At 54.0% G+C, this 12,058-nt stretch overlaps 1 protein-coding gene across 3 annotated transcripts; it reads right to left on the bottom strand.

Moving 5' to 3' along the window:
- Window positions 1-271: 271 nt before the first annotated feature.
- On the bottom strand, window positions 272-9,496 carry SLC38A5 (solute carrier family 38 member 5). Of its 3 annotated transcripts, none has more exons than XM_038587337.1 (16): window positions 9,390-9,496; window positions 7,833-7,886; window positions 7,678-7,753; window positions 7,150-7,265; window positions 6,973-7,046; window positions 6,313-6,405; window positions 6,110-6,188; window positions 4,332-4,414; window positions 3,976-4,034; window positions 3,741-3,878; window positions 3,450-3,529; window positions 2,719-2,819; window positions 2,340-2,455; window positions 1,369-1,513; window positions 1,172-1,275; window positions 272-719 (listed from the first exon to the last, which is right to left on the bottom strand). In XM_038587337.1, the coding sequence occupies exons 2-16, from the start codon at window positions 7,883-7,885 to the stop codon at window positions 618-620; spliced, it is 1,419 nt and encodes a 472-aa protein (XP_038443265.1). In that variant the 5' UTR covers window position 7,886; window positions 9,390-9,496; the 3' UTR covers window positions 272-617. The 3 variants fall into 3 exon arrangements, with proteins under 3 accessions (XP_038443265.1, XP_038443267.1, XP_038443266.1); XM_038587339.1 differs by lacking the exon at window positions 9,390-9,496 and adding an exon at window positions 9,195-9,250; XM_038587338.1 differs by lacking the exon at window positions 9,390-9,496 and adding an exon at window positions 8,347-8,443.
- Between the last annotated feature and the right edge of the window lie 2,562 nt (window positions 9,497-12,058).

The following is a 12,058-nucleotide window of genomic DNA, read 5'->3' on the forward strand; positions in this document are numbered from 1 at the left end:
CAGGGCTTCACTTTACCCTTGTCTGAACCTAGGCAGGCTCCCCCAAGAAGACTTAGAAAGAGATCAGAAGGCTGAGGCCAGGGACACCTGGGTGACTCAGTGGTTGAGTGTCTATCTTCGGCTCAGGCAGGTCCTGGAATTGAGTCCCGCATCAGGCTTCCCACAGGGAGTTTGCTTCTCCCTCTGCATAGGCCTCTGCCTCTCTCTCTGTGCCTCTCATAAACAAACAAACAAACAAATTTTTAAAAAAAAAAGAAGGCTGAGGCCAGAATTGCAATTCAGCATCTTTATTCTTCCCCTTTAGCTCGAGAGTCATCCTGACAAACAGCTTCTGCCAGGAGAGGCAGAAAGGACTGGGTTGGGCAGGGATTCCCCAAGGACCTGGTCTCCTCCTCACGTGGGGTTGGGCTTAGGGCCTTGATCCAAGCTCAGCATCCCTGGGAAGGAGGGAAGCAGACCACTCTGCAACCTCTGTGGCCCCCCTACCTCCAACAGCCTTGTTAATGGGAACCAGCCACCTCCACATGCCAGGCAGGAGGGACCCTGGAGAGCGGCCCCATCTTCCTCCATATGCACAGGAGCTTGTACACAGGGGCCCGGGGCAGTGCAGGGCAAGGTCAGTGTCCAGACACTTGGCTCTGGCCTGTGGCCCAGTTGGCAAACATAAAGCCTAGACTGATTGCCATGAAGAGGACCCCCAGGAGACCAAAACACAGAGCCTGTGGATGAGAGAGAGAGAAGATGGGGCTGGTGGGGTCTCCACACCAGAGCTCCTCCTGAAAATGTTCCTCAAGCCCTCTATCCCCTCCAGAGTGCCCCATTCTTTCCTGACCCTCCTGCTCTCTCCGCTTCCTTGTCACCAGCCCCTTCCAAAGAATTCTCCATCTTTCTAGAACCCTTCATAGAGTATTCTACTTTATCCTCTTTGAAAGTGCTCCTGACCCTCTTCTAATAGTGGTCCTCCCATCTGTCCGTAGAATGCTCCCTGTCTTTGCAGATCCTGCTGCTGCTGTTTGCTCAGCCCCTTCCTCAGACAATCACCTTCATTCTTCCAGACCCCCTGCCCCCCTGCCCCCAGCCCCCTCTTGAAAATGTTCCTTTTATCTCTGGCCATCCTGGAGTGGTCCTCAGAATGCTCCCTCTTTCCCTAGCCCTCCCCTGGAATACTTACCTGGATCTTAGGCCAGGAGTAGAGGGGCTCCACCTCAGATGGGACAATGCGGAGGTAGAAGATGCTAGGAAGGATGAAGATGAGGCTGGGGGCTGAGGTGGACCCTAGGGGACAAACAGGGGGGACAGAAGTCAATGTTGGCTTGGAGTATAAGGTTCAGATTAGGTGGGGTCTGGGACTGGAGTGGGGGTACTGACCAATAACCCCAAAGATATCCCGGATGGTTGGCACGCAAATGACAAGAACGTTGACCAAGACAAGCAGGATCAGGGCTATGGCCACATGCCGTGGCCAGCTGAAGTCCCTGCTTGGGAAGAGCAGCTGCTGCAGGGCCCGGCGGATCTGTGGTCAGAGTAGCGTAGGACACTAGTCAGGGCCCAGGTACTGCCTCCCCTGCTCCATGTGGTCATATGACTTGAACTCTACCCTCTGAGCATCCATCTGTGCCTGCCCCTGTGGGAGATCCCTCATCCTCCCTCCATCTGACTATCTACATGTCCACCTCATCTGACCATCCATCTATCTGAACCTCCACCTTCCTAATGAGCATCCTGTTGCCCTTCTGACAATCCACACCTCCTCCTTCCCTCTGCTCACCGCCCCCCTCCCCCCCATGCCTCTACCTGCTATCCGAAGTCTCTGCCTCCCTGGATGAACACCCTCTCGTCCTTCTATTCTGTCTGAGATCCTGCCTCTCTCTCCATCTGACTACCTCTACCTCCCTCCTCTGTCTGGTCATCCCACCTCCAAATCTGAGAGCCTGGCCCCTCCTATACCTCACTCCTTCTGCCTTCACCCTTTTCCTGTCCATCCCTATTTCTTCATTGTGACTGTCCATCTGTCTCTGCCTCTACCCTGTCTGACCATTCCCACCTCCCTCTTCTGTCTAGCCAGATGTCTGTGCCTCCTCCCTCCAACTGACCATCCCTCTCCCCTTCATTCTCTCTGGACTGCCACCTATGTCTCCTTTCTATCTGATCATCTATTTTTGTCTTCTCTGTCCATCTGACAACTTTGCCTTCCCTATCTGCCCATCCCTGCCTCCTCCATCCATCCATCCACTCCTAGCTCCACCCTACAGCCAAACATCCATGCCTACACCCTCCACCCATCCATCCATCCATCCATGTCCATCTGCTCCATGGGCCCACCCCTCGACCCCACGTACAGGAAACAGCACGACTGGCACAGTAAGAGTCACCGCAAGCAGCACAGCCAAGCGCACGCAGAGGATGAGCAGGTCCTGTTGGCTGTACATGTGCAGCATCTCCGCCTCCACGCTATCTGGGCCATGGGATGTGGGACATGGGATGCAGGATGTGCTGGGAGCACCAAAACCAGTGTCCCAGAAACACACATCACACACACACACACACACACACACACACACACACACACACACCAACCAAATCCACATGTGTGATGTGCACCCTCTCTGGAAACTGATGGGTCCAGGGCATGGAGGCAAAGTGTTCAGGCTCCTGCCCCAGCAGTCTGCCTAGCCCCCACTCCAGCTCCCACCCAACCCTGGCCCCGGCCCCACTCACTGTAGAAGGTAAGGTATCCAAAGGTCGCCGTGAGCCCATACATGCAGAACATGGCCCCAATGGACACGTTGGCCACGGCCTGCATTCTGTGCTTGGAGGGCCTAAGTCACAAAGGTTATGGAACTGTCATGCTCAGACCCTTGGACTTAGTGTAGGCCCCTCAAAATTCACCCACCTTCTCCAGAGTCACCTTCTTCCTAAGCTGACGTGCACAGGAAGTGGTACACACTGGGATGCCTATCTCTACCTCCCCTGTGTGACTAGCCAAGCCTCCCCCTGTCCATCCATCTTGGTCCACATGACCATCTTTGTCTTTCTCCTCTGTCTGACCATCTATGCCTCTCCCTCGCATCTGACCTCCATGCCGTGCCCCATCTGATCATCCGCATATCTCTCCATTGTATCCGCCCTGCCCACCCCAGTTTGGTCCACCCATTCCCCACTCTATCTGACCATCCCCACCTCCGCATCCCCATCCGTGCAGGCCACACCCTCCATCTGATCATTTCTGTCTCCCCACTCTATCCATTCACACTTGTACCGGATGCTGAAAGTTGAACATTTAAGCCCTAATCAGTAAAAAGTCACCACTCTGAGTCCCCCCAAGGCCACCTCAAATCCTTCCCCTGGCACACTCTAGCCAGGATGAAGCTACAGTACCAGGATGACATGAGGGATTGTCAGACATGATGACTATCACAACACCCATGCCCACTTGCCTGCCCACTCACCGGCAGAGCTCTGTGTAGATGGGCAGCACCTCAGGGTGGCAGACGAAGGCAAAAGCCATAATGGGCACTGTGTAGAACATCTAGGGGAATGGCCCACATACACAGGATTAGAACCTACAGGGGTCTATCCCCTACTCCTCATCCCCTTGGCCCCACCACTACCCTCTACATCAGACACATGGAAGCCCCTGATGTCTGGTGCCCAGCTCCACTCTGAGCAGAGTGCACTATAGGACAGGAACAGAGGGCCTAAGTGTGGTGCAAGCTCTATACACGTGCCTACACACCCACCTGTGAGTCAACTGTGAACATCTGGGCCTCACAGCTTCTGTTGAGTCCCTGGATGGGAAGACCTGAGGGGTTCTTGCTGTCCACTGCGGTTTCGTTGAAACTTACAGCACAGCCAAGCTGGAACTTTTTATAGATGACCTGGGGGAGGGTGGGGAAGCGAGGTCACAGGGAAGGCTATGTCCCAATGTTCCAATGCTTTCTTTAATTTTTTCATGTCCTTCTCCCTCAGACTCACCGAAATAAGGAAAAACAGCATACAGGTCAAAGAGAGACCACTGGTATACCCCAGGTAGCCTGCAAAGGGTAAAATACAGAGCCTCAGAAATCAAGGAACCCTCCAACAGCAAATATCAAACCCTAGTTTGGCCTTTAGGGCTACCTCACCCCAATTAGGCCACAGATATTTACACAAGCTTTTACTTCAACCTGGGCAAGCCTCCACCTCCATAGCAAACTCCTATTCATCTGTTAAAACCCACATCACACTAGCTCTCCCATGGGATTTCACAACCCTTAACAATGGGGATTTTCTCAGTCTGGCTCCCCTTCTCTAACTCCACTATCCAATGACCAACACAGGAAGTCTCTTACCCAAGTGTCTCATGAGGGCCAGTGGCAGGATGATTAACACACTGACAATGATGATGAGGAGGTTTCCCTTCAAGAACCAGCCCCTGGGGAGATAGGCAAACACAGTGACTAGCTGCCTGCCAAAGAAAACCATCAGGCAGACACTCATAGAAGACAGCCGAACAGATGGATTTCTGCCCACAGTCAGGAAAGATGAGCTGACAACTCAGCTGTGAGAAGTCATTCAGGCGGTCACAGTGACAAATGGCACAACAAGATCAACAAAAACAGCCAGACTGATCATCAGACTGTTAGACGAACCCTGGTAAAGGGACTCAGCTAAGAACACACACACAGCCGGACAAAACTGTGCTGTCAGACTCGCAAGCAGACACACAACCAAATGGGCAGACAGGACCCCAAATCAGTAAGACTCTCACAGTCCAACATAAGGTACCAGACCCAGAGTAAGTCATGACCCTGGTGCCCCTGACAGGTAGAACAACAGTCTGATGATCTGGTAGTCGGGCAATGATGCAAAGTCAAACAAGGAGACAGGAACACACACATGTGGTTGTTTGAACAGCTCAAGGTGTGTTGAACACCTAAAAGTAGCTGGACCAATTTGGCTACACAGCCAAAGCCTGAAATAGAGACAAAAATCGGCCAGCTCTTGTTGGAACCAAGCTCAAAGAAAGAGCGAGATCTCTACAGATATTGGCAGAGGTGCCCAGGCAAGACACTTAATATAGAACTGGCTGAAAAATTGCTCACTTGTTCAAAAGAATTTTATCACCTGCCTATTATGTTCCAGGCAATCACACACTATTTCATACGCACAGTTACACAGAAATAAAGCAACAAAGCACCATTGGCCATATATCTACTGGGAGCTAACTATAATAATTAGATACACCTAGTCATGTAAGTTGTCAGCTACCTAAATGGTTTCAGAATCGAACCAAAGATCTAACAGGATACACAGAGTCAGCCATCACACACAAACAGCTGAACAGAGTCAGTCAGCTGTTGGATTGAAAATCAAACATACAGTCAATCAGATGTATACTCAGAACAATGGTCATTCAACACATGGCTGGGACCACAGCAAGAGGACATATCATCATAGTTGAGGATCACACACACACACACACACACACACACACACACAGCAAGAGGGAACTTGCCAGAAAAATGGTTGCCAAATTAAACACCGATGGGAGCCTACTGGCACATAGAGTTGGAGCAAATCACATATAGATAGCTGGCACCACAGTACACTGCACATTTACACTTACAGCTAGAGAGATTTAGCAAGCCTGATGGACCCTGAATCAAACAGAATCCGCTGGACAGGGAAAAGTCAGAGTAAGCAAATGTCAGACGCACATGGTTGGAATCACAGCATACAGGACACAGCTGTAGTCAGCTGTCGTACAGCTGGCCAGAGAATCTGCCAATACAACAGTCCAAAACCAAATCCACAGAGCTTAGGTCTACTTGATATGTACAGTCACGTGGTCAGCATCAGAGTACACTGGACAGATGGAGTCAGCTACCAAAAAGAATCAGCCAGAATAACAGTCACAAAAATCAACACATGGTCTACCAGATAGAGCAACAGTCACACATTCTGTTGGCATCACAATACACAAGAATCACAGTCTGACCAAACTGGCTTGCCCAACAGTCTCAGAGCACCTGGGAGTCAGCTGAGCACAGAGTTCCAGACAGCAGCCAGACCGCACAGGTAATGTCAATGGCCTACAGGCCAGAGCCAAGGGGTGTTGCTCACTCACCCCTCGGGGTCCATGTCCAAGAAGGTGCCGATAACCAGGGGGAGTTCGGATTTGATGATGAACAGGTAACTGGACATGGCTGGTGCAGGTGGGGGGAGGTATAAGCAGAAGGATTCCCCTCATCCCCCCAGCCCATCCTGAGGAGGCCCACCCCACCCCACCCTCTTCCCCCAAGCTGATCCCCTACCTCCCAGAGTCCTCACCCCCAACATTGTGCAGACAGATCACGGCAGCCACCACTACCTTCCCCACAGGCCCCAGCGCCCTCTGTCCCAGCTGCTCATATGCTCGGATGCCTGGAGTAGGGAGACAAGGAATGGTTTGTGGGTCCAAGAGGCCAGGCCGGCAGGGGAGAAATGGGGGGGGCAGCGAGGGTCAGGGAGCTGAGGAGTTGGGGCTTGGGGTACTTGGGTCTGATTGATGGAAGCTGGAGGTGAGGGTTAAGCAGTTAGAGGTGGGCTTGAGATGGAGCCTGGGAGGTACGGTTGGGGGTTGGATGTGGGTAGTGAGTATCTTGGGGTTGTGGGGCTGGCTTCCACAATTAGGGGAGAGCTGGAGATTAAGAAGCAGGGGATTAGAAGTGGAATGTAGTAATCTGGGTGTGGGGAGGGTCTGAGAAATAAGGTCTGATACCAGACTGAGGGGTGAGGATCTGGGAGCCCAGATACATTCTGAGGGCAATGCACAGTCTGAGGCCTGGAGTCCATGGAGTTGAGTATGGGGTCTGAGGTCCTGAGTCCAGGATCTGGGGTCAGTGTGGTATGCTCAGAATCTAGGGTTTGGGTTGAGGTCTAGGGTCCCAGGTCAGAGCGGTGGGTCGGGGAGTCTGGGATCCAAGATCTGGGTTGAGCTCGGGGCCTTACCTACAACACCAGCACAGGTCAGCAGGAGATGGATGGAGTACGAAGACAGAAGTGCAATGCACAGCAGCAGGGCCCTGTGGCAGATGGTGCAGCTCAGACTTGGCCCCCAGGCCTCCTGCAGGCCCCACAAGGCGCCCAGGCCCCCTCCCCCACCCCCGCAGGCTGCCCAAGACTCACAAGAAGAAGAGGATCCCCGTATGGGCCATGGCATAGGCCAGTCCCAGGATGCCACTACCCATGATGGCGTTGCTAAGATTGAACACTGACATTCCAAACGATGTCTTCCCCTCGAACTGCAGGTAAGGGGCAAGGCACGGGCACACATGGGGAGGGAGACCAGGTAAGGATATCAGGGCTGGGGCCCAGGAAAGACTAGGGGAGAAGTGACTGGGGCCAGGAGACACCCAGAAAGGGCCACGAAATGGAGGCTAAGAAGCAAAAGGAGGTGAAGCCACGGGGAAGCTGGGAAAACAGGAGCTAGCAAGAGCTAGGAGAAACTTTGGAGGGGAACAGCTAGAAGAGGAGTGGAACAGGGGAGGGTGGAGCAGCCACCAGAGGCAAAACAGCAAGGGAGGGAGCAGCTGGGGACCGGGAGTGGCTGGGGCAGGAAATAGCTAGGCAGGGAAGCCCCGGGAAGAGGGAACAGTAGGGGAAGAGATGAGTTGGGCAAGGTGCAGCTGGGACAGATCCTGGGAGGTCACTCACATCCATGAACTCAATCGGCTTCCGCCCCGGAGCAGGAGGATGACTGGGCAGGAAGCCCTCGCGTTCCTGCCTGTAGCTGGAGAAGGCAGAGACATAGGGGCCGGTGAGAGGGTAATCCTGACCCCTGACCTTGTCCCCCTGGGCCCCCAACTCACCCCAGAGCATCCGCAGGGAGGGCTCCATTTATCTTTGGATCTTGCAGTTCCATGCTGTGGGCAGAGAAATGGAGGGTGGGGGATCCGAGATGGAGCGGGGGGGGGGGGGGGGGGGAGCTACACAGTGGAGAGAGCTAGATATAAATCTATATAAAGATATAAATAGGGCAGGGGGTCAGACAGAGACAGATGGAGGACCAGAGAAACGGAGGTGAGGCAAGGGGAACAGAAGCAGAGGAACAGGAGAGACGGGGAGATAAATGGAGAGACTCAAAGACAACAGTGAGAGGGCGATGGAGGAAGAGATGGGAGGCAGAGAAGGGAATCGGGAGGGGAAGAGATGCCAACAGTTACTCAGACAAGCAGAAAAAGAGGGCAGCGAGAGACAAATAGAGGGGGAGGGGGGAGAGAGATTGAGAGAGAAAGAAAGAAAGAGAGAGAAACGGAGACCCCACAGCAGGCGAGATGGCCATCTGGAGCTGGGATAGCCAGTCCTCCCAGACCCCACACTCACTCAGTCTCGCTTGCTGCCTCTTTCCTTGCCAGCACCCCGCACCCCCCTTCCCTCCACCCTCACCGCTTGGCCAGGCCTCTCACTCCTTACAGGGACACGTGTCGGCCCGGCTGCCCCACCCCTCCTAACGCCCCCTGCCCCCCCTCCTCCCAGCCTGGGCCCCGAGCCTGAGCCCAGAGCTGATGCAACCTGTTGAAGGAGCTGGAGGTGGGGGGGGGCAGGCTTGGAGACCCTACCCGCCCCCCTCCAGGCTGCAAACTGCTCTCTGCCACAATTCTGAATATCCTCACTAGAGGCCAAAGACAATTCCCCAAACTGAGCCTCCTTCCAGGGATACAAGTTACCTCGGGACTCCCATTTAAACCTCCTTTTAGTATTTTTCTGGGACCCCAGTTAAGACTTGAGAGTCGTCTTAAACACTTGGTCTCCTGGCAGAAACAACTTTAGACACACTTCCAGGCTTAAGATCCTTCCTGGTCTTGGGGTGTCTCAGGAACCTGCCCGAGCCCTAATTTCCCTTCCTGAGGATGAGCTATCTCTGCGGTCTGCATCAAAAGCCCCCTCCCAACCGCCTGATGTGTTTCTCGGGGTGGGGGTGCTCCACAATCCCCCTGTGAGCCTGGAGCCCCCTGTCTTCTGGATGGGGTGTCTCTGAAGAAACCTCCTACCCAGAGCTGACTTCCTGGAAGTGCAGTATGTCAGAAACCCCCACTCAGGGTCCCCATCATTGCCAAAAGTGCCTCCAGGCAGCCCCTTCCCCAAGCCCCGAAAACCCTCCCTGGGAAGGGGACCCCCTGTCAAGGAGCCCCATCCTCAGTCTTGAGCACTCTCTGGAGACTCTCACCCACTTGTGAATTCGCTTCCCGGGAGCAAGGCACCAAAAGGGCTCCACCTCCCACTCACTTCCCCCGCTAGCGCTAAAAAAGGTCTCCAGGGAATTCCCTCCCTCCCCTGGAGGTTCCCCCAGGGAACCTCTCCCGGGATCTCCGACTCGTGCCTCAAGGGTCCCCAGAGCCCCACCCCGGTCAGCGCCCCCTCCTCACCTTCCAGCTCCTCTCAGCTCCTGAAGCGGCAGTAACTCACTAGGGCTCTGGGACCCCACGGCCGGCACGGCTCCCCCTCTGCGGACCCTGCCCCCGCCCCGCCCTGTAGCCAATCAGCTCCGCCGCGCTGGCGAGGTGGCTAATCAGCGCAGCCCGAGCCGCATCTGGCCCGCGGATTATTTTTTTTTCTGGGAAGAACTTTTAATTTTAATTCAGTTTCCCTCCATCTGGCTCTGGGTGGAGGAAACGGGGTGGGGGAGGAGGGCGCTCTTCTTCACCTGGACCCACGTGGAGAGAGACGGAAGTGTGGAGGGGGTGGCTTGGGGGGGAGGTGGAAAGAAAGACTGAGAGAGGATAGAGAGGGGGACAGGCGGACAGAGGCAACTGACGCGGAGATCGGACACACAGCGAGGGGGACGGATGGAGGGAAAAGATGCAGAGAGGAGAGACCGGAGCTAGGCAGGCAGGAGAAACAACAGGAGGACAGAGAGAGAGCCGTGCCGCGGAGGAGTGACAGACAGGCAGAGGGGCAGTCATAGGGAGAGAGAGAGGTACCGACAGACTCAGAGACAGGGGGTAGGCCCATGGAAGCATCTGAGGAAAGGCAACAGGCAGTCAGGCCCGGTAATAAGCAGGAGGCACAACTGGCAAATAGACAGGTGGACACAGCCAGACACATCCCCAGAGGCTGGGAACAGACACACCAGCCCAGAGAGACAAGTGGACAGAGGGAGTGGTTGAGGCAGGAAGACCCCTAGAGGAGCAGAATTCAGGCAAAGGGGCAGACAGGGTGGATGGATAGATCTGGGAGCAGCAGTAAAAGACAGGTATAGAGATAGACACAGCCCAGCCACTATAGACTGACCTCGTATAGATAGATAGCCTAGCCTAGCCAAAAACATACCCTCGATCTTGGGGGTCCTTAGAAGGAGGCAGGGGGGCAATTGTGGTTGGGTGAGGAGTGTGGATGCACAGTGTCTGCAAACAAGGCACACCCTAAAGTCCTGGACCCCAGCCCGGGCATTGGGTGGGGCCTGTCCACGCCCTAACTGAGGAGCCCCGCTGTCTGTGTGTCTGCCTTATATGTGGGTCTGTCTATTCACTCCCATCCAAGCATGTGACAGGCATATCTGTCCCAGGCAAGGCATGTGTCTCCTGCACAGAGTCAGGCAGATTGGACTCGGGGTCCAGGCTCAACTTCAACCAGACTGCTCAAGGTCCAGGTGGACAAGAGGCCTCTGTCAGGGCCTCTTCGCCCTCCTGCCCACCCCCCACAGCGAGCATAGAATTCCCGGAAAGGCCAGGGGCTGGCTGGGGCTTCAAAGCAAGCCTAGATGCCCCCACCCTACCCGCAGTCGGAGGAGGGTAAGGGACAAGGGATGGGGCGTTTACTTCCCCACAGCAGGAGAGAGCCTCCTGCTTGCTCAGGGATCACAACCCCATCCAGTGCTCAGAAACCGGAGGCCGACTCACCACCACCCGCAGGAGTATAAACTCGCACACAGATTCACAGCCACACACACAGAATACAGGCTAACATATGAACACACAGAGACTACACCTGGGAGAGCCCAGGCCATGGTACTGTCACATGCTCACGACTGCATCAAATGACTTCCCACAACAGGTATCATCACTCAGGGCCTCAGCATTGCAACCAGAGAACACAGACTGACATGGGAGAGGCCCGCACTGATTTCCAGCCACTCCAGACTCATGGACATCATCGCCCATGGACTCAACAGCCAGATCCTGGAGAGCCCAACAGGCAAATCACACACAGACTCGCAGCTGCACCCAGAGCATACAAATATGATTTCCTACAGCTGACAACATCAACATCATACATGGCCCCCATCCCTTGTACAGATGATTCCCACTTCCGACAATCCTGAAGGCCCATGTCCAGATTCACGCTCTATAATGATACCTCTATGAATACTAACTCACCTGTGAACTTGTGACCCCATGTGACCACATATGGCTCTTGTCACAGAGGGGAATTCACAGGCAAACACAACTGTACAGAGAAGCTGCGGTCACAGACACACACACCATTTCATTCAAGCAGATGGCCGCACAAAGCCACGTGCACACAAAGCTGTTCACAAATCAAGTCAGAAGAAATGTTCAGGGAGCGCATATACAGGTGCACAGACAGGAAAAGCTGGGGTGCAGAGAGGACACTTATTATCATTACAAAGAGGAAATCCAGAAAATACATCTCAAACTGCATGAGGAGGAAACAAAGGAACCAGATAGGACACAGTGGCCCCAAGAGAAACACCCATAGGGCACGCACAAAGGAGCTCACCACAGCCAGACACAAACGTGGCATCAGAGAAGAAAGACACACATACACAGGAGACACATGTATATGGGCAAGACACATAAACACACTTAGCACCCATAAGCAGTATAAAGGAGACACACAAATACCCAAGGAACATATACACCCAACCCCATATAGATGATTTGCACAAGCAGACAGCAGTGAAGCACAAGTAGTGAAGCACACGTAGTTTTCACAAGTGAAACATGTGAGTCCACAAGCAGTCATAGACACAAGATACAACCAGGCAAGTTACATAGCAAGATGTGGGTGGAGCTCCCATACGTATGTTTATGGCTGAGAACATGTACAGGCAGAGGATATTCAAATACACACA

Source organism: Canis lupus, chromosome X, assembly GCF_011100685.1.
Source record: "Canis lupus familiaris isolate Mischka breed German Shepherd chromosome X, alternate assembly UU_Cfam_GSD_1.0, whole genome shotgun sequence".
In the NCBI taxonomy this organism is placed as follows: domain Eukaryota; kingdom Metazoa; phylum Chordata; class Mammalia; order Carnivora; family Canidae; genus Canis; species Canis lupus.

What these genes read in the sequence shown, in the direction of transcription:
- SLC38A5 (XM_038587337.1), bottom strand. Translation starts at nt 7,885, where the DNA reads ATGGAACTGCAAGATCCAAAGATAAATGGAGCCCTCCCTGCGGATGCT. An exon ending in AGCCGATTGAGTTCATGGAT is followed by an intron (nt 7,266 to 7,677) that starts GTGAGTGACCTC and finishes CCTTACCTGCAG; the next exon opens with TTCGAGGGGAAGACATCGTT. An exon ending in CTGTCTGCACAATGTTGGGG is followed by an intron (nt 6,189 to 6,312) that starts GTGAGGACTCTG and finishes CACCTGCACCAG; the next exon opens with CCATGTCCAGTTACCTGTTC.